The sequence below is a fragment of the Phoxinus phoxinus genome, assembly GCF_949152265.1.
Source record: "Phoxinus phoxinus genome assembly, chromosome: 8".
NCBI lineage: Eukaryota > Metazoa > Chordata > Actinopteri > Cypriniformes > Leuciscidae > Phoxinus > Phoxinus phoxinus.
Genome location: NC_136883.1, coordinates 4500115 through 4513362, shown reverse-complemented (window position 1 = coordinate 4513362; position 13248 = coordinate 4500115). Strand labels below are relative to the sequence as shown.

The 13248-nt window shown below is 39.5% G+C and overlaps 2 protein-coding genes across 2 annotated transcripts; both read right to left on the bottom strand.

Moving 5' to 3' along the window:
• Window positions 1-1494: 1494 nt before the first annotated feature.
• irf2bp1 (interferon regulatory factor 2 binding protein 1) lies at window positions 1495-6512 on the bottom strand. Its single transcript, XM_079621778.1, has 2 exons — window positions 3530-6512; window positions 1495-2592 (listed from the first exon to the last, which is right to left on the bottom strand). Exon 1 carries the CDS (start codon window positions 5382-5384, stop codon window positions 3543-3545), a length of 1842 nt encoding a protein of 613 aa, XP_079477904.1. The 5' UTR covers window positions 5385-6512; the 3' UTR covers window positions 1495-2592; window positions 3530-3542.
• Window positions 5973-12747, bottom strand: slc19a3b (solute carrier family 19 member 3b; the record flags this gene model as incomplete). The annotated part of the gene is made up of 5 exons (XM_079621779.1): window positions 5973-6779; window positions 7375-7516; window positions 8261-8453; window positions 11231-11981; window positions 12601-12747. 5 exons carry the CDS (start codon window positions 12745-12747, stop codon window positions 6582-6584), a joined length of 1431 nt encoding a protein of 476 aa, XP_079477905.1. The 3' UTR covers window positions 5973-6581.
• Window positions 12748-13248: the final 501 nt, after the last annotated feature.

Sequence of the window (13248 nt, the reverse complement as noted above, 5' to 3'; positions counted from 1 at the left end):
GATCCTATTATGAGTTTTATTTTGATATTTTAAGTTTGAATTAACTATTATGTAAGGCTATAGCTTATACTCAGTTTTAATTTTAGTTAGGCTAGTTATTTAAGTACATCAAGATAAACTAAATGAAAATTGAGATGTTATTGATTTGTTTGATTTGGCATATCTCGTGCTCGCCTTCCCACCTTGGGTTTTCGTAATGTTTAACGAACGTCTTTATTTTGTTTCATTATTATTCATTGTTTGTACATATTATAAATATTGTTTTCTTCACTCATTCATTTTTGCCCTAGTCTGTGGATTAATAAATCCTTTCGAGCTGAGTGTTGAGAGTTAGTTTTCTTTTTCTTGCTCTGTCCTGCAAATTGAGATACACATACAATTTTTATAAAGTGTTGTTCCTTTATTCGCTAGACAACGTAAAAAGGGACGTAACACCTTGGATATTTTATTTATTTATTATTTAATAAATGTCAAACAAAAGCATTTATTTTAAGTAAGAAAGATGTTGGTCACACTTTAGCTGACCCTGCCTTCAAGCAAATTGACATTTACCTGTATATTGCAGTGGGTCAGCGGTTTGATAACATTCAGAGTGACCTGGTTTAACTAAAACATCACGCGTGTCCGAAAAATGCTGTAAATAGATCAGTGACGTTTGAAATCATGTCCTGTTCGCACACAAACACAGCAGATAAGCAGACTGTAAGAAAGCACACATGTTCCAACCTTGAACAGTTTCTGAATCTCCAGTAGGTATAAAAACAACCCACGCAATCACACTTTCATAGTGATCGATTCAAAGTCCACCTTTTATTGGGTCACACTGTTTCCACACCACACTGTGCCGTTTCCCAAGTTTACTATGCAGTAAAAAATGATTTGCAAGTCAACCTAAAAACGGTAGTTCAAGTCAAAAAATTTAATAATTGGTTACCGGAAAACCTGCTTACAATGGGTCCCATCATCTGAAGGGTTAAATCAGCTCGGTCAGCTAATGTCTCACTTTTAAGGCACAGTTTTAGTAGAATAAAGAAACTCAAGCTGAACAATGTTCAAGACAAAAAACATTTAGCTATAATCCCACTGCAAGACATATTCAGATGTTTAAAAACAACTATGAACTATATTGAACCACCTATTTAAAAAAATGGGAATGTTGAATATTATAAACACTGTAATCTCGAACCAAATTTCAGGGTCAACGCTCAGCATTATCTGCAGACTTCTGCCAAAACTTGCATCACTAAAAACAACAACAACAGTCTCAGAGTTTGTGAAAAGTCCATCTTTTAATTTAAATACAATTTAAGCTGTAACATAAAAGCCGATTAAACAGAGGTCTTACAGAACAGTACTTTGTGCATTTATATATTTAGTCATATATTTTTCAAATGTCATAAAACAAGGCTGAAGATTTGTCAAAACAATATGAAGAACCGAACCTACATGGGCCCAAAAAGATCTGGAAGAGTCCAAAATATGTTTTGGGGGGGGGGGGGTCACCGTTTATTGGACTACCTGACTAATATACGGCAGCTCTTCCAAATCTTTTATCGCTTACATTAAAACAATTGTCATAAAGTATGTCTTTTACATGTAAAAACGAAAAGAAAAAACACGTACTTGTAAAAAAAACACACACAGAGTGGCTCTGTTGTCGTAATATTAAACTAGTCATCGCCTCCAAGGGTTTAAAAGCCAATGGGTTACAATAGAAAATATAGCGATCTGCTTCCTCGTAATAAAAATCTATCGTGTGTCTACCCATAAAGGGTTCCCAATGTAAAACATTCCCCATATCTGTCCGTGTAATCTGACGAAAGCCACAAAAATATGTTAGAGCATCATATGATACGACAATATTCAGCATGTCTATCTTTGGTTTTCTATTCATTCAAAGACTTAGTGGTACATAAAGCAACATAGTATCAAATCTAGAGATTGCACATCTATAACCATTGAAAGGGATAATTCTGGTAACAATCTACACGGAGTAAAAAACATAAAGATATCTATTATACATGCCGTATCAAGAAGCGGTTTGAAAGGAAGGGCTTTTAGCACTTAGTAAATATTCCTGGACTATCGAACAGTTTTATGCAGCATATACAACAGCAAACACAAGAAGTCGGTGCGGTTCTGTGATTGTGAAGGAAGTCACCTTTGCAAACGCGCTTCCCGCCGTACAATCTGCATCTGTCAGGTGGTGCGTCGCACATTCGGGGGAAATCACTGCTCGCCCCACTGGATCTGTGAAATGTGTTTCTTCTCATCGTAAATACCACACGGTACGTGAACCTGGTTTCGCTTTGCAGGACTGGAAGTTCTTGAATTGACAGGGGCCGACGGATCTAAAGAGTCTGAAATAAGTGCTGGAGGGTTTAATACATGGGCATCTCTGAAGAGAAAAATGGCTGTCGTGGTTCTCCTTGGTCGTGGCCGAAAGAGAGGCGGTGAAGGGAAGGAAACGGAGGAGGGCGAGAGGGGTAGATGGAGGAAGAGGATCTGCCCACCAGCAGTCGTCTCTCCACTCGATCACAGCCGCCATCTTTAGGGCTCAGGATCGCAGCTCCCTCAGAGTGAGCTTTACTTCTGTCGGGGAGGCATTCATATACATGTTAACATATACATTTCACAGTTATATTAGAGATAATATGCACTCAAAAGTTTGGGGATGGTGACACGCAATGTTTAGAAAATCAATAGTACAGGTGAAACTGGACAAATTTGAATAGAAATTTGAATATAAATTTGAATAAACAATATATTTGACAATAGAAAACAGTAATACAATTATATTAGGGTTTTTCCTGTACAGGTGAAACTGGAAAAATTCGAATATCGTGCAAAAGTTTGTTTATTTCAGTCATTCAACTTAAAAGGTGAAACTAATATATTATATAGACTCATTACATGCAAAGTGAGATATTTCAAGCCTTTATTTGTTATAATTTTGATGATTATGGCTTACAGCTTATGAAAACCCCAAATTCAAAATTAGAATATTGTGAAAAGGTTTTCATAAGCTGCACAATTATAACAAATAAAGGCTTGAAATATCTCTCTTTGCATGTAATGAGTCTATATAATATATTAGTTTCACCTTTTAAGTTGAATTCCTGAAATAAACAAATTTTTGCACTATATTCAAATTTTTCCAGTTTCACCTGTACTGGGAAAACACTAATATAATTGTATTACTGTTTTCTATTGTCAAATATATTGTAAAATGTAATTAATTCCTGTGATGCAGAGCTGGATTTTCAGCATCAGTGTCACATGATCCTTCAGAAATCATTCTAATGCTGATTTGCTGCTCAAGAAACATTATTATTATTATCAATGCTGAAAACAGCTCATTTTGTTTGTGGAAACCTTTTTTTCAGGATTCTTAGATGAATAGAAAGTTTACTTCTACATTAGTTAGAAATAGAAATCTTTTGCAACATTATAAATGTTTTAACTGTCACTTTTGATCAATTTAGTGCGTCTTATCTGAACAAAAGCATTATTATGCACGTTATCTAACCTGCTGCTGGCCGTTATGGGTCTCTTTCCTTCTTCACCTTCACATCACCTGCCAGGATGGTGGAGATCTCGCCCTGCATGAAGGCCCAGGGCACGTTGGAGCCCACGAGGGGGCACTTCTCCCCGCTGGGGCAGTACACCTCGCTCCCTGAGCCCTGTCTGCGGATGAAGTCTCGGGTGCACGGGAAGCAGAACTTGTGCCCGGGCACCGATGGACACTGGACGAAGTGTGTGTCCTCCAGGCGCTCGTGACAGATGGTACAGCAGAGAGGGGCTCCTCCTCCGCCGGCTCCTCCTGAGCCTTCAGCTCCCATTACGGCGCTCTGGTCCGCGAGGGGGACGGTGACGGTCGTGGTCGGCCCTCCTGAGCTACTGCCAGCCGACGGTTCCCCGTTGCGTGACGTTAGCCGCCGCTGACCGCCGGCGGGTGAAGGACTGGTGCTGTTCTGCCGGCCTGCGTTCGCAGAGTGGCTTCCGCTGCTGCCCGGAGCATCTTTCGGGATGGCGGTGCCGACGTTATCGGCCACACTCATGAGAGCAGTGATGGGCGAAGGGTCGCTACTGTGGGTCTCTGGAGGGTGTCCTGCGCTGGCTAGCGATGTAGCGGGCATGTGGCCGGGAATGCCAGGGTACACGAGGGACCAGTGCTGGCGGATTTCCTCTGAGGTCATCCTCTCGGGGGCTTCCGGCTCGGGCGAGGCTTTGCGTCGGCGTACTCTCGGCTGCGTGGGACGGCCGATGTGGCAGAGCGCGGTGGGCAACATGGAGCAGCTGGCGTCCAGGTACGACTGCGGGAGGGCGTCCGGGGCCGGCGCGTCTTTGAACGCTCGCACCGCGTCGCTGAGAAACTCTGACAGGAGACGCCAGTCGCCGGTGCCATGCCTTTTCTCATACTCCACGTACTTGTAGCCCGAGTTAATGACCTTGCCAGTGTCTTTCTGAGAGTCGTGGAACATCTGCTTGACTAGCGCCAACACGCTGGAGAACACGTTACCAGACCCGCACGGGTACTCAACGAAAACCTTCAGCTCAAACTCAACCATCAGCTTGGCGTCGAACGCGAACACCCTCCCCACCAGCCCGTGGTCCTTCTTAAAGCGGACATTGAACGGGGTGCAGCTAGAGAGGGTGTGCAGGGCGTCGCGCATGTGTTTGGGGCGTCCCGGCCATTCGTCCGTGCGGTTCCTCACGCTTTCGGAGAGCTCGGTGAGGGCTTCAGCGTTCCTCTGCTTCTCCTTGAGCTCCCTTTCAAACTCAGGGCTCATGAAAGACGCCACACCCACGTTCATCCCCATGCCCAGAGCCTGTCTTTTACTGATCTCGTTTAACATGGGAGCAGAAATGGTCAAGGGGGCGCCACCGGTTCGGGCATTCAGACCAGGCATGGCAGTCAGCAGACCATGAGGGGCTCCGACAAGCCCCTGCGCCATTAAACTGGGTGGCACAGCCCCCACCAAAGTCCTCCTGGCTGTAGGACTCTGCCTACTAACCTCAGGCGGACCACCATCCTCCAGTCTAGGCAGCCCGTTGGGCAGCCTGCCGGACCCATAGTCTCCCCTTCCCCGCTCATATCGCTCGGAGGGCGGTCTACCGACCTCCATAGGACCCTCCTTACCAGCGGGACCGTGTTTACCGGCGGGCTGCGGACCCGGAGATCTGCCGTCCTGCATCACGTGTGTTCGCTTGAGCTGCCGCGCCGTGTCGATGAGCAACTCGATTCTGTCCGCGCCCTCGTAGTTCACACAGCCTCTGCACACGGCCTCGCTGAAGTCCCAAATCATGGCCCAGGGCATCTTTGGCAGGTCGCAAAGGTAGCACCATTGCCGCCTGGAAGATGCCTGCGAGGAAGAGGACATATTTGATAGGCCCTCGCGATCTTGCGTTCTCAAATCCACCCTGAATCTCTTTCACAGTCAGCCTCCGAGCGTCTGCGGTCGACGGTTTCCTCGTTACGGACGACTATATACAACTGCGTCGGATTTTGTGTCATTCAGAATCGAGGTGTTTGATGTTTCTGCCAAGTCGCCTGGGCCGCAGAGTTTCTCCTGGAAGACGTTCCGAAAGTTACGCAACTCTGCGCCGTTGAATTCTGGGAAGTGTAGTTTTGTACAGCTGAACGCGCGCCTCACTCGTAGTGCTTTTGCCTGAAGGAATACCTTTATTTTTTTAAATAAAGCCCCCAGATATTTATGGAAGGAAGAGATGCATTAGTCATCACATCATATCTTTATCGTAAGCCTCACTTTATATGTAAAATAATTTATTTAATTATATTTATTGCGGAAAATAATTTGTATGTATTTATTGTATCATTATTTTCTCGCCTTTTATATTTATTTAGAATATATTTTATATAATTTATTTGATTTTATTCATCTCGAACTATAATGACATATTGTATAGTTCGTTTTTTGGGGGGTTATGAAAACATCATTGTAATGAGCATTGCTTAGTAAAATAAAACTTAACCACTCTAGAAATATGGATAAATGTGAATAATTGCAATATGTTCTTGCAAAAAGGTTATTCGACTGCAATTCCCAGTTTACAAATGGTTAACGTCACGTCCGCTATTCCCAACGACGTGTTTCAAAAACTTCCGGTGTTGTATTACAGAAATGACGTTCAATGTTATTGTAGTGAGCGCTGATCTTCTGTTGTTTACTGGTTTAACTATTTTATTCTGTTTATAAAATGATATATAAACTTTTGATTTTTATACCATAACGTTACCACAGTCTTGAAACGACTTTTTTTAAAGCATGAAAGTCGTCTAAACAAGCTTATTTTATTTGAGTTTTAGAGTTTGGTTAATATTTGCTGAACGCAAACTGTAAGCACTTCTTTTAAAATTATAAACTTGAAACGACAGAACGGTCTTTGTAAATATAGGGGTTGTATAAATACTTATACATATATTATACAATACAATACACAATATCCTCTCCAGGATAATGGAGAGTACAACATACTCTTTCAACAATAAATGAAAAGCAAAAAAAGCAGTGGGCTTGTGATGTCTTTATTTTTTGGCTTTCTTTTTGTGTGTGAAGTTAAAGTTTTGAATGTTCATTCTTATTTTGTGTTGTCTGTGGATCAAGATCCTTATATTTCTCCTCCAGAATGGCAGAAGGCGACCGGCTTGTGTTTGTTTCTGCTGCAGATTTACAGTAATGCTTACAAACGGTGTACAAGCCTTGCACGAGGAAGAGCACAGAGATGATGCTGTAGTAACCTCCATATACAAGAAACTGTAAAAGAAGGGCCAAAATGCATGTTTATACAAACATTCAAACGACCATGGTTATTCTCATGAAAATCTTTTAACCATAAATCCTACTGTTTGTAGCACACAATCTACTACCTTCTGTCGTCTGATTGATAGTTTATAGCCTACCTTTCCAGCAAGTGTCTTTGCCGTGAAATTTATAGGTCTACTGATTTTTATAAAGTATAAGTTTGAAATATTATTACACTGTAAAAAAATATTGTTGGTTTAACTTAAAAAAGTAAGTTATCTGGTTGCCTTAAAAAATTGAGTTCTTTGAAATTAAACAATTAAGTTAATTCAATGAAGGAGATTGGTTTAATCAATAGAAACTCAAAATATTATGTTATCTGAACTACATTAATCATCTAAGTTGATTTGACAAAGGATTTTTTTTATATATTTTTTTTGAAAAATCTTGTTAAAATGTCAGTATCAAATATGAAATATCAGCTTTTCTTTTTTTATACCATGTCTACAGGTTCAATAAACTGTTTGTTTTCAAGGGGAAACAAATCTGACTATTATTTCTTATAGGCTTTACAGGGTTGAATTTCATGTATGTAGTGAGAGCTTACCTGTGTTGTAATGTCCAGTCCCAGGGCTGAATTGTCCACCACAACAGCAGTAAGTATAGTTTGAATTGTAAGAGCAACAAAAGTGTTAATGCCAAAAGTTAAAGCATAACACTCCATAGAGAGGTTAAGTGCGATCTGAAACCTTCCAGCACAAAGGGGGAAAAGAGAAGGACGTACAAGTTAGTCAAAGAGAAAACCAACTTTAGTTCAGTTGCTGCCTTACATTTTTATTTTTTTACAATCAACTTGGCTATATAAGCAATTTAAACTTTTAACAAATTATATTAAACTGACTTTTAGTATAGTAACTGGCTTAACTTATTTTGATTAACAACAGTTAAAGTATAATGTACAAACACATTGTCAAGACATATTGATCATATATTTTTTTTTTTACTGATTCTATGGACTTGCTTGACAACATTGGCCTGCTTTATGTGGCTGAATTAAAAAAAAAACTAAAAAAGAAACAAAGCAACGGTATTACAGTAATGAGAATAATAAAAACACGCTCAAAAGTAAAATATTCAAAATGGTGGAATCTTATTGGCATTTAAATATATATATATTTAAATGTGTGTGTGTGTGTTTTAATTATATATTTTTAAATTAGTTTAATTTTAGATATATAGGTCTAAATATTAAACTAATTCAAATATATAATATAATTAAGACATACATAATATACTGTAAAAAAATTGCTGCGATTATTTATCACAACTTAAAATCCAACATTGTTTCAACTTTCAAAAGTATGTGTTCATGCTTGACTTAAAATGTTAAGTTTGGTTAACTTTAGTTTAGTTTAGTTAAGTTGGATATTTAAGTTATCTCAACAAATTTTAAGTTGTTATAACTTACACTTATTGTGTAATGACTAACTTACATTGTAATTGTGATGAGGAACATGTATGACGCTTTGAAGACGGCGTAGCCTGCGTAACACAGCCAGATATTGTTCGTGAAGCCCATGAGAAACACACAGCCTGCACCGACGGCAGAGAAACCCCCCAGAGAGAGCTCGCCCCACACACCCCACTGGACTCGGATATAACCCACGGAGAACGCTGCGGCCGCACCTGAACGCAACAGTCACAACATCACTCACAATAATGCCAAATCTGGGAACAAAGAAGAGGCACAACGGACGACAACAATTAAATCGGAGAAATGCATTTAGACTCATTTTTATTCTGTATGGTACTCAGTAAAATTCAACAAAGTTGCCTTTGTTTGAATGTTCTTGTCAAGACATCAAAACTGGGAGACATTCTTTTCTGCTGCAATTAAAGTGACTAAACCCCCACTGTTGCAATTGCTTAAATTATCTTCCCCTCACAAACTGCTGCTGAATTCATATGCAATCTGCATAACAATTACGCGTTAGACGGCTTCTGCTCAACAACACATGATGATTCAATGTATGGTTTGCGGATCATGCAGGATTGGTTCGGTTTGCCCATGGTTTCCCAATAGGGGTTCACACATATGAGGGAACTGCAGGGGGTTCATGAGTTGATGAAAAGCTAATATTTCTATCGAATGTAAAAATGTATATAGCCTATATAAATGTAGCTGCAGAATAAATTGAAATAAAACTAACATTTGAATAGCATATAGCGCGATTATCAAATCAAAGGCTGTGATTTAAAACTAGCGTATAGGCAATGTTTTTAATAAACATTTTTTGTTATACTGGTTGAAACTCTATTCACATCCTGATAGCAATCAAAAATCGAAGTGGTCTAAATATTAAACAATAGGCTATATCTTCTGTGGAAGTCTCAGGACCAAACATTTTTTGTCCAATTAATGCATTTGGTCCGAATGCAATGATAGGATGTCTTACCTGCCTGTAAACCTGCTCGCCATCACACGTCATTCCGTAAAGCCTGTTCCGTAAGGCTATGCAGAGTTCCTCCTGAACCAAAACAACAAGCTTATGCTGCGGTCACGCCATGTTGTAATAACCGTAACTACGAGATGACAACCCGGAGCTGTTCACGTCCTCAGACTCAGATTTATGCATTTCTCTAGCAGCACTATCAACGCTAATATGAATCTGCAGCAGTCATTTGGTGCAAGTCAGAGCTCTGTAAGTTGATTATGTTCATTATTATTGTAATGTTATGTGCTTTGAGAAATTAGGTAACTTAAAGGAGAACTCCGGTCAATTTTAACATTCAGCTAATTTTTTTTGTCAATTTGGAGTGCTGTCAATACAGAGAACAACGACAAAATCGATGTTGCCTACAGCGTGTTATCCTCTTTTTAAAATGTGCACCCTGTTGACTTCAATGGGGCAAGTTTTAAACCTGCTTAGCCTCTTATCATCCTTGATGTGTCATTACAAGTGCCCAGCCATGTTAGATGATTCCTTCAGAGTGAACACGAGTGAATCTGACTGCAGTAGATGTGAAAGATATGAATAAAAATGATGTTATTTCAGCCAGCGCAAATACCTGTATTTACTTCCTGTTTTTCGGTCGAAGTCCAAAGTAGTCGATTGTCGAGTTCACGTGCATAGGTTTAGTCACCTATGATCACGCGCGTGAACTCGACAATCGACTACTTTGGACTTCAACAGAAAACAGGAAGTAAATACAGGTATTTGCGCTGGCTGAAATAACATCATTTTTATTCATATCTTTCACACCCTTTAAAAAGAGGATAACATAGTGTAGGCAACACCGATTTTTGTCGTTGTTCTCTGTATTGACAGCACTCCAAATTTACAAAAAAATTAGCTCAATGTTAAAATTGACCGGAGTTCTCCTTTAACGCCGTCCCTCGTGATGCTTTGCAGACTCTGCTGTGAGCGTTCATGTGTTTTGGAGGAGGCGTGGCTTTGGAGACGCTCTGAAGGGAGGGTGGGATCTAATGCTTTCAAAGCTAGCTTGCTTTTGCTAGCCTCTCTGAAATTGCCTACTTTAATTAAATTAAGCATATATATCTGTTGTGCTGCGTGTTTCAGAGTGAAGAGCAGCAATATGTTACATGTGTGCACTTTACAGTGTTTCTAAAGTTGTGCACTAGATTCACACTAGTATCCAGCATTTCACCAATATTTTACCAAAATACAAAATTTTAAGATTTGAATGTTTGAAAGCAGATATTTTAATAGCCTACATAAATAAAATGTAATTTGCAGTGTAAAGTAATATAATTATTAGGTCGATAATTATCACATATTCAGGAGCACTGTAATATACAGTTGTAATCAAAATGATTATTCCCCCATTGCAAATCAGGTTTATTGGCAAAATATACAGACGTTTAGCTGTTTGCAATGAACAATTCAAACAAAAGTAAATAGCTCAACACACAACATATGTTTATGAATAATTTTGACTGCAGGAGTCACTCAAAGTTGCATTTTCAGTTGAATTTTTGGAAACCACTTGAAACATTTGTCGTGTTGTGCTATTTCAATTACTTTTGTTTGATTTGTTCATTGCAAACAGCGAAAAGTCTGTAAATGTTGCCAATAAACCTGATTTGCAATGGGGCTTGAATAATTTTGATTACAACTGTATTTATAACATAATGTTAAAATTAGAGTTTAAACAATATAATAATAATAATAATAATCTGTGCAGCCCTATATATACTGTAAATACTTTAAAAAAAGAAAGAAATACGTAGCCTACAACAAAAGTGGTAAGATATTATCAACATTAGAGAACCATGACATGCAAATATTTGAAATATTAACTTAAAATCTCTAAAAGTTTGGGAACCTCTGCGCTATAGGCATATTCTGATATTATTCACTTTAAAGATAATGGCTTTATTACATTTGATCTTTGAGTTCTGAGTCGAATCAGATACTAAAGTATTCCACAAAACGCCTCACCTACAAGTGTGCAGACGGCCTCCACTCCTCCATTATACACAGAGGCAGTGCTGGAGGGCTCAATGTGGTCCCACATCAGCTGGACGTAGTTGAAGACCTGTCCATATCCAGCGGTGGCCAGAGCCCACCAGAGGGACCACTGCACCAGACTTCTGGAGGAGTAGGTTTCTTTGAGACTCTCCCACATTCGTTTGCCAGACGTTTTAATAATGTTTCCCCAAGCACAGCATCTTCCTGTAGCCTCCTTCGCTATATCCGTTCCTCCAACCTCGTTCAGTGTCTCCGTAGACACATCCTTCTTCTTAAAAAACATCCCATTCTGAGGCATTGGCAGGACCAAAGAAACACAGAAAGCCACTGCCATTAGACCCAGAGTAATAGTGTTTATATGGAAGTAGCTTGTGCCAGCTAATGATATTAACAGCTGGCCTAATGTGGCTCCAAAGGTATAGCCAGTCAGCATGGCGCTGCGAACGTAGCCCGTGGCTCGTTGGTAGCGTTCAGGAGGTATGACGCTGTAGATGTATGAAAAATAGGCCACTTCGGTGGAGGTGACCATTGCAAAGTTGAACTGTAGGTAGGTCAGAGCGGTCAAGCTGTTAGCAAAACACAGAAGTATATAATTTATGACAAGAAAAAGGCCTTGAACTACAATTAAAGGTTTGTATCTAAGCAAATCGGTCAGTAGGAAGACTGGGCAGAGCACTGCCAGATATGAGTACGTCCAGATAGGAAACAGGTAGTTTGTTACCTATGAGAGGAAAGAAGATCGTTTTTCGGTCATTTGAGTAAATTGCGTAACATACATTATTAAGATAGAACTGATTAGGTGTGGCATATTCATAAATGGAGAATGTTAAAGCAGTTAATCTTGTTATGAACGGTTTTAGCCTAATTTTGAGCTGCTGATATTTTAAATAGATGATTATTGTGATTATATGTTATCTGAAAATGGTTCGGACAAGGACATCTGTTTTTAAGAGCTACATCAACCTTACACAATCCAATCAATACAGTCATCCTTTATTATTTCTATTGTACTGGGAGGGTTTGCAATACTAAATGCTCAGAAAAATTGGAAATTGTGCTGTGTGTGTGTTTGTTTCTCACTATTCACTGTACAAAAAATCATGAGAATGTCCTGGCAGAAAATGACCAGTAGGCCTACCTTTTCCGTTAAGTTTACAGACCCTCAACCCTATAGCACAATGCAATGCGTAATTTGAAATGTGAATGAAACGACTGTGATAAATCAATGCGGAAAATTCCTTTATACATCGGCCCCTACTTTACAGTCTATTGTTGCTATATGTCTGAGCCCTTAAACAATCTCTAAGCCAATATAAAAATGTAAACAAATCAATCCTCACCACTTCCTCTGAGATGTTTTTGGGTCCCACTAAGTAAGGTGTAAGGAAAGGCTCTGCCGGTCTACAGTTGGCAAAGAAACCATAAAGAGAGAGTAAAGCAGTGGGGAAGACCCAGTCCGACCTCTTCATTTTCCTCCAGAAATCCATTCTTATATTTATCTATGGTTCACTGTCACAAGATTATGTCTCTCCTTGTAGGTCTAGGAACTGTTGTGTTTTTGCTGTGCAGTGTAAAGTAAGCCAAGTCAAGTCCCCACACTCGTGAATCCCACAAAAAGATCCTGAGCAATGCTGGTAACTGAACATATTTATGATGGAGACTTTGATCTGTGCTTCTACGCCCTAATTGTTGGTGTGTGAACATATGTGTGTGTGTTGACAAAACAAAGCGTTGATGACTTAACATTATAATCATTTAACCAATATTAATGATTAATCATTGTTATCATTTAATCATAATACCCAATTCAATTCAATATGTCCATTTGTTGGCTATAGCCTACATCGCAGAAAAAACGTGATAAATAATAATAAAATAAACAACTGGTAGGCTATATGACCAGGTTTTAGTAGCTTGGTAAGATTCAGGAAAATACATAGATAAGGCAATTGAGTCATCTGCAGTGTGTCAATAAATAATAATGTCAG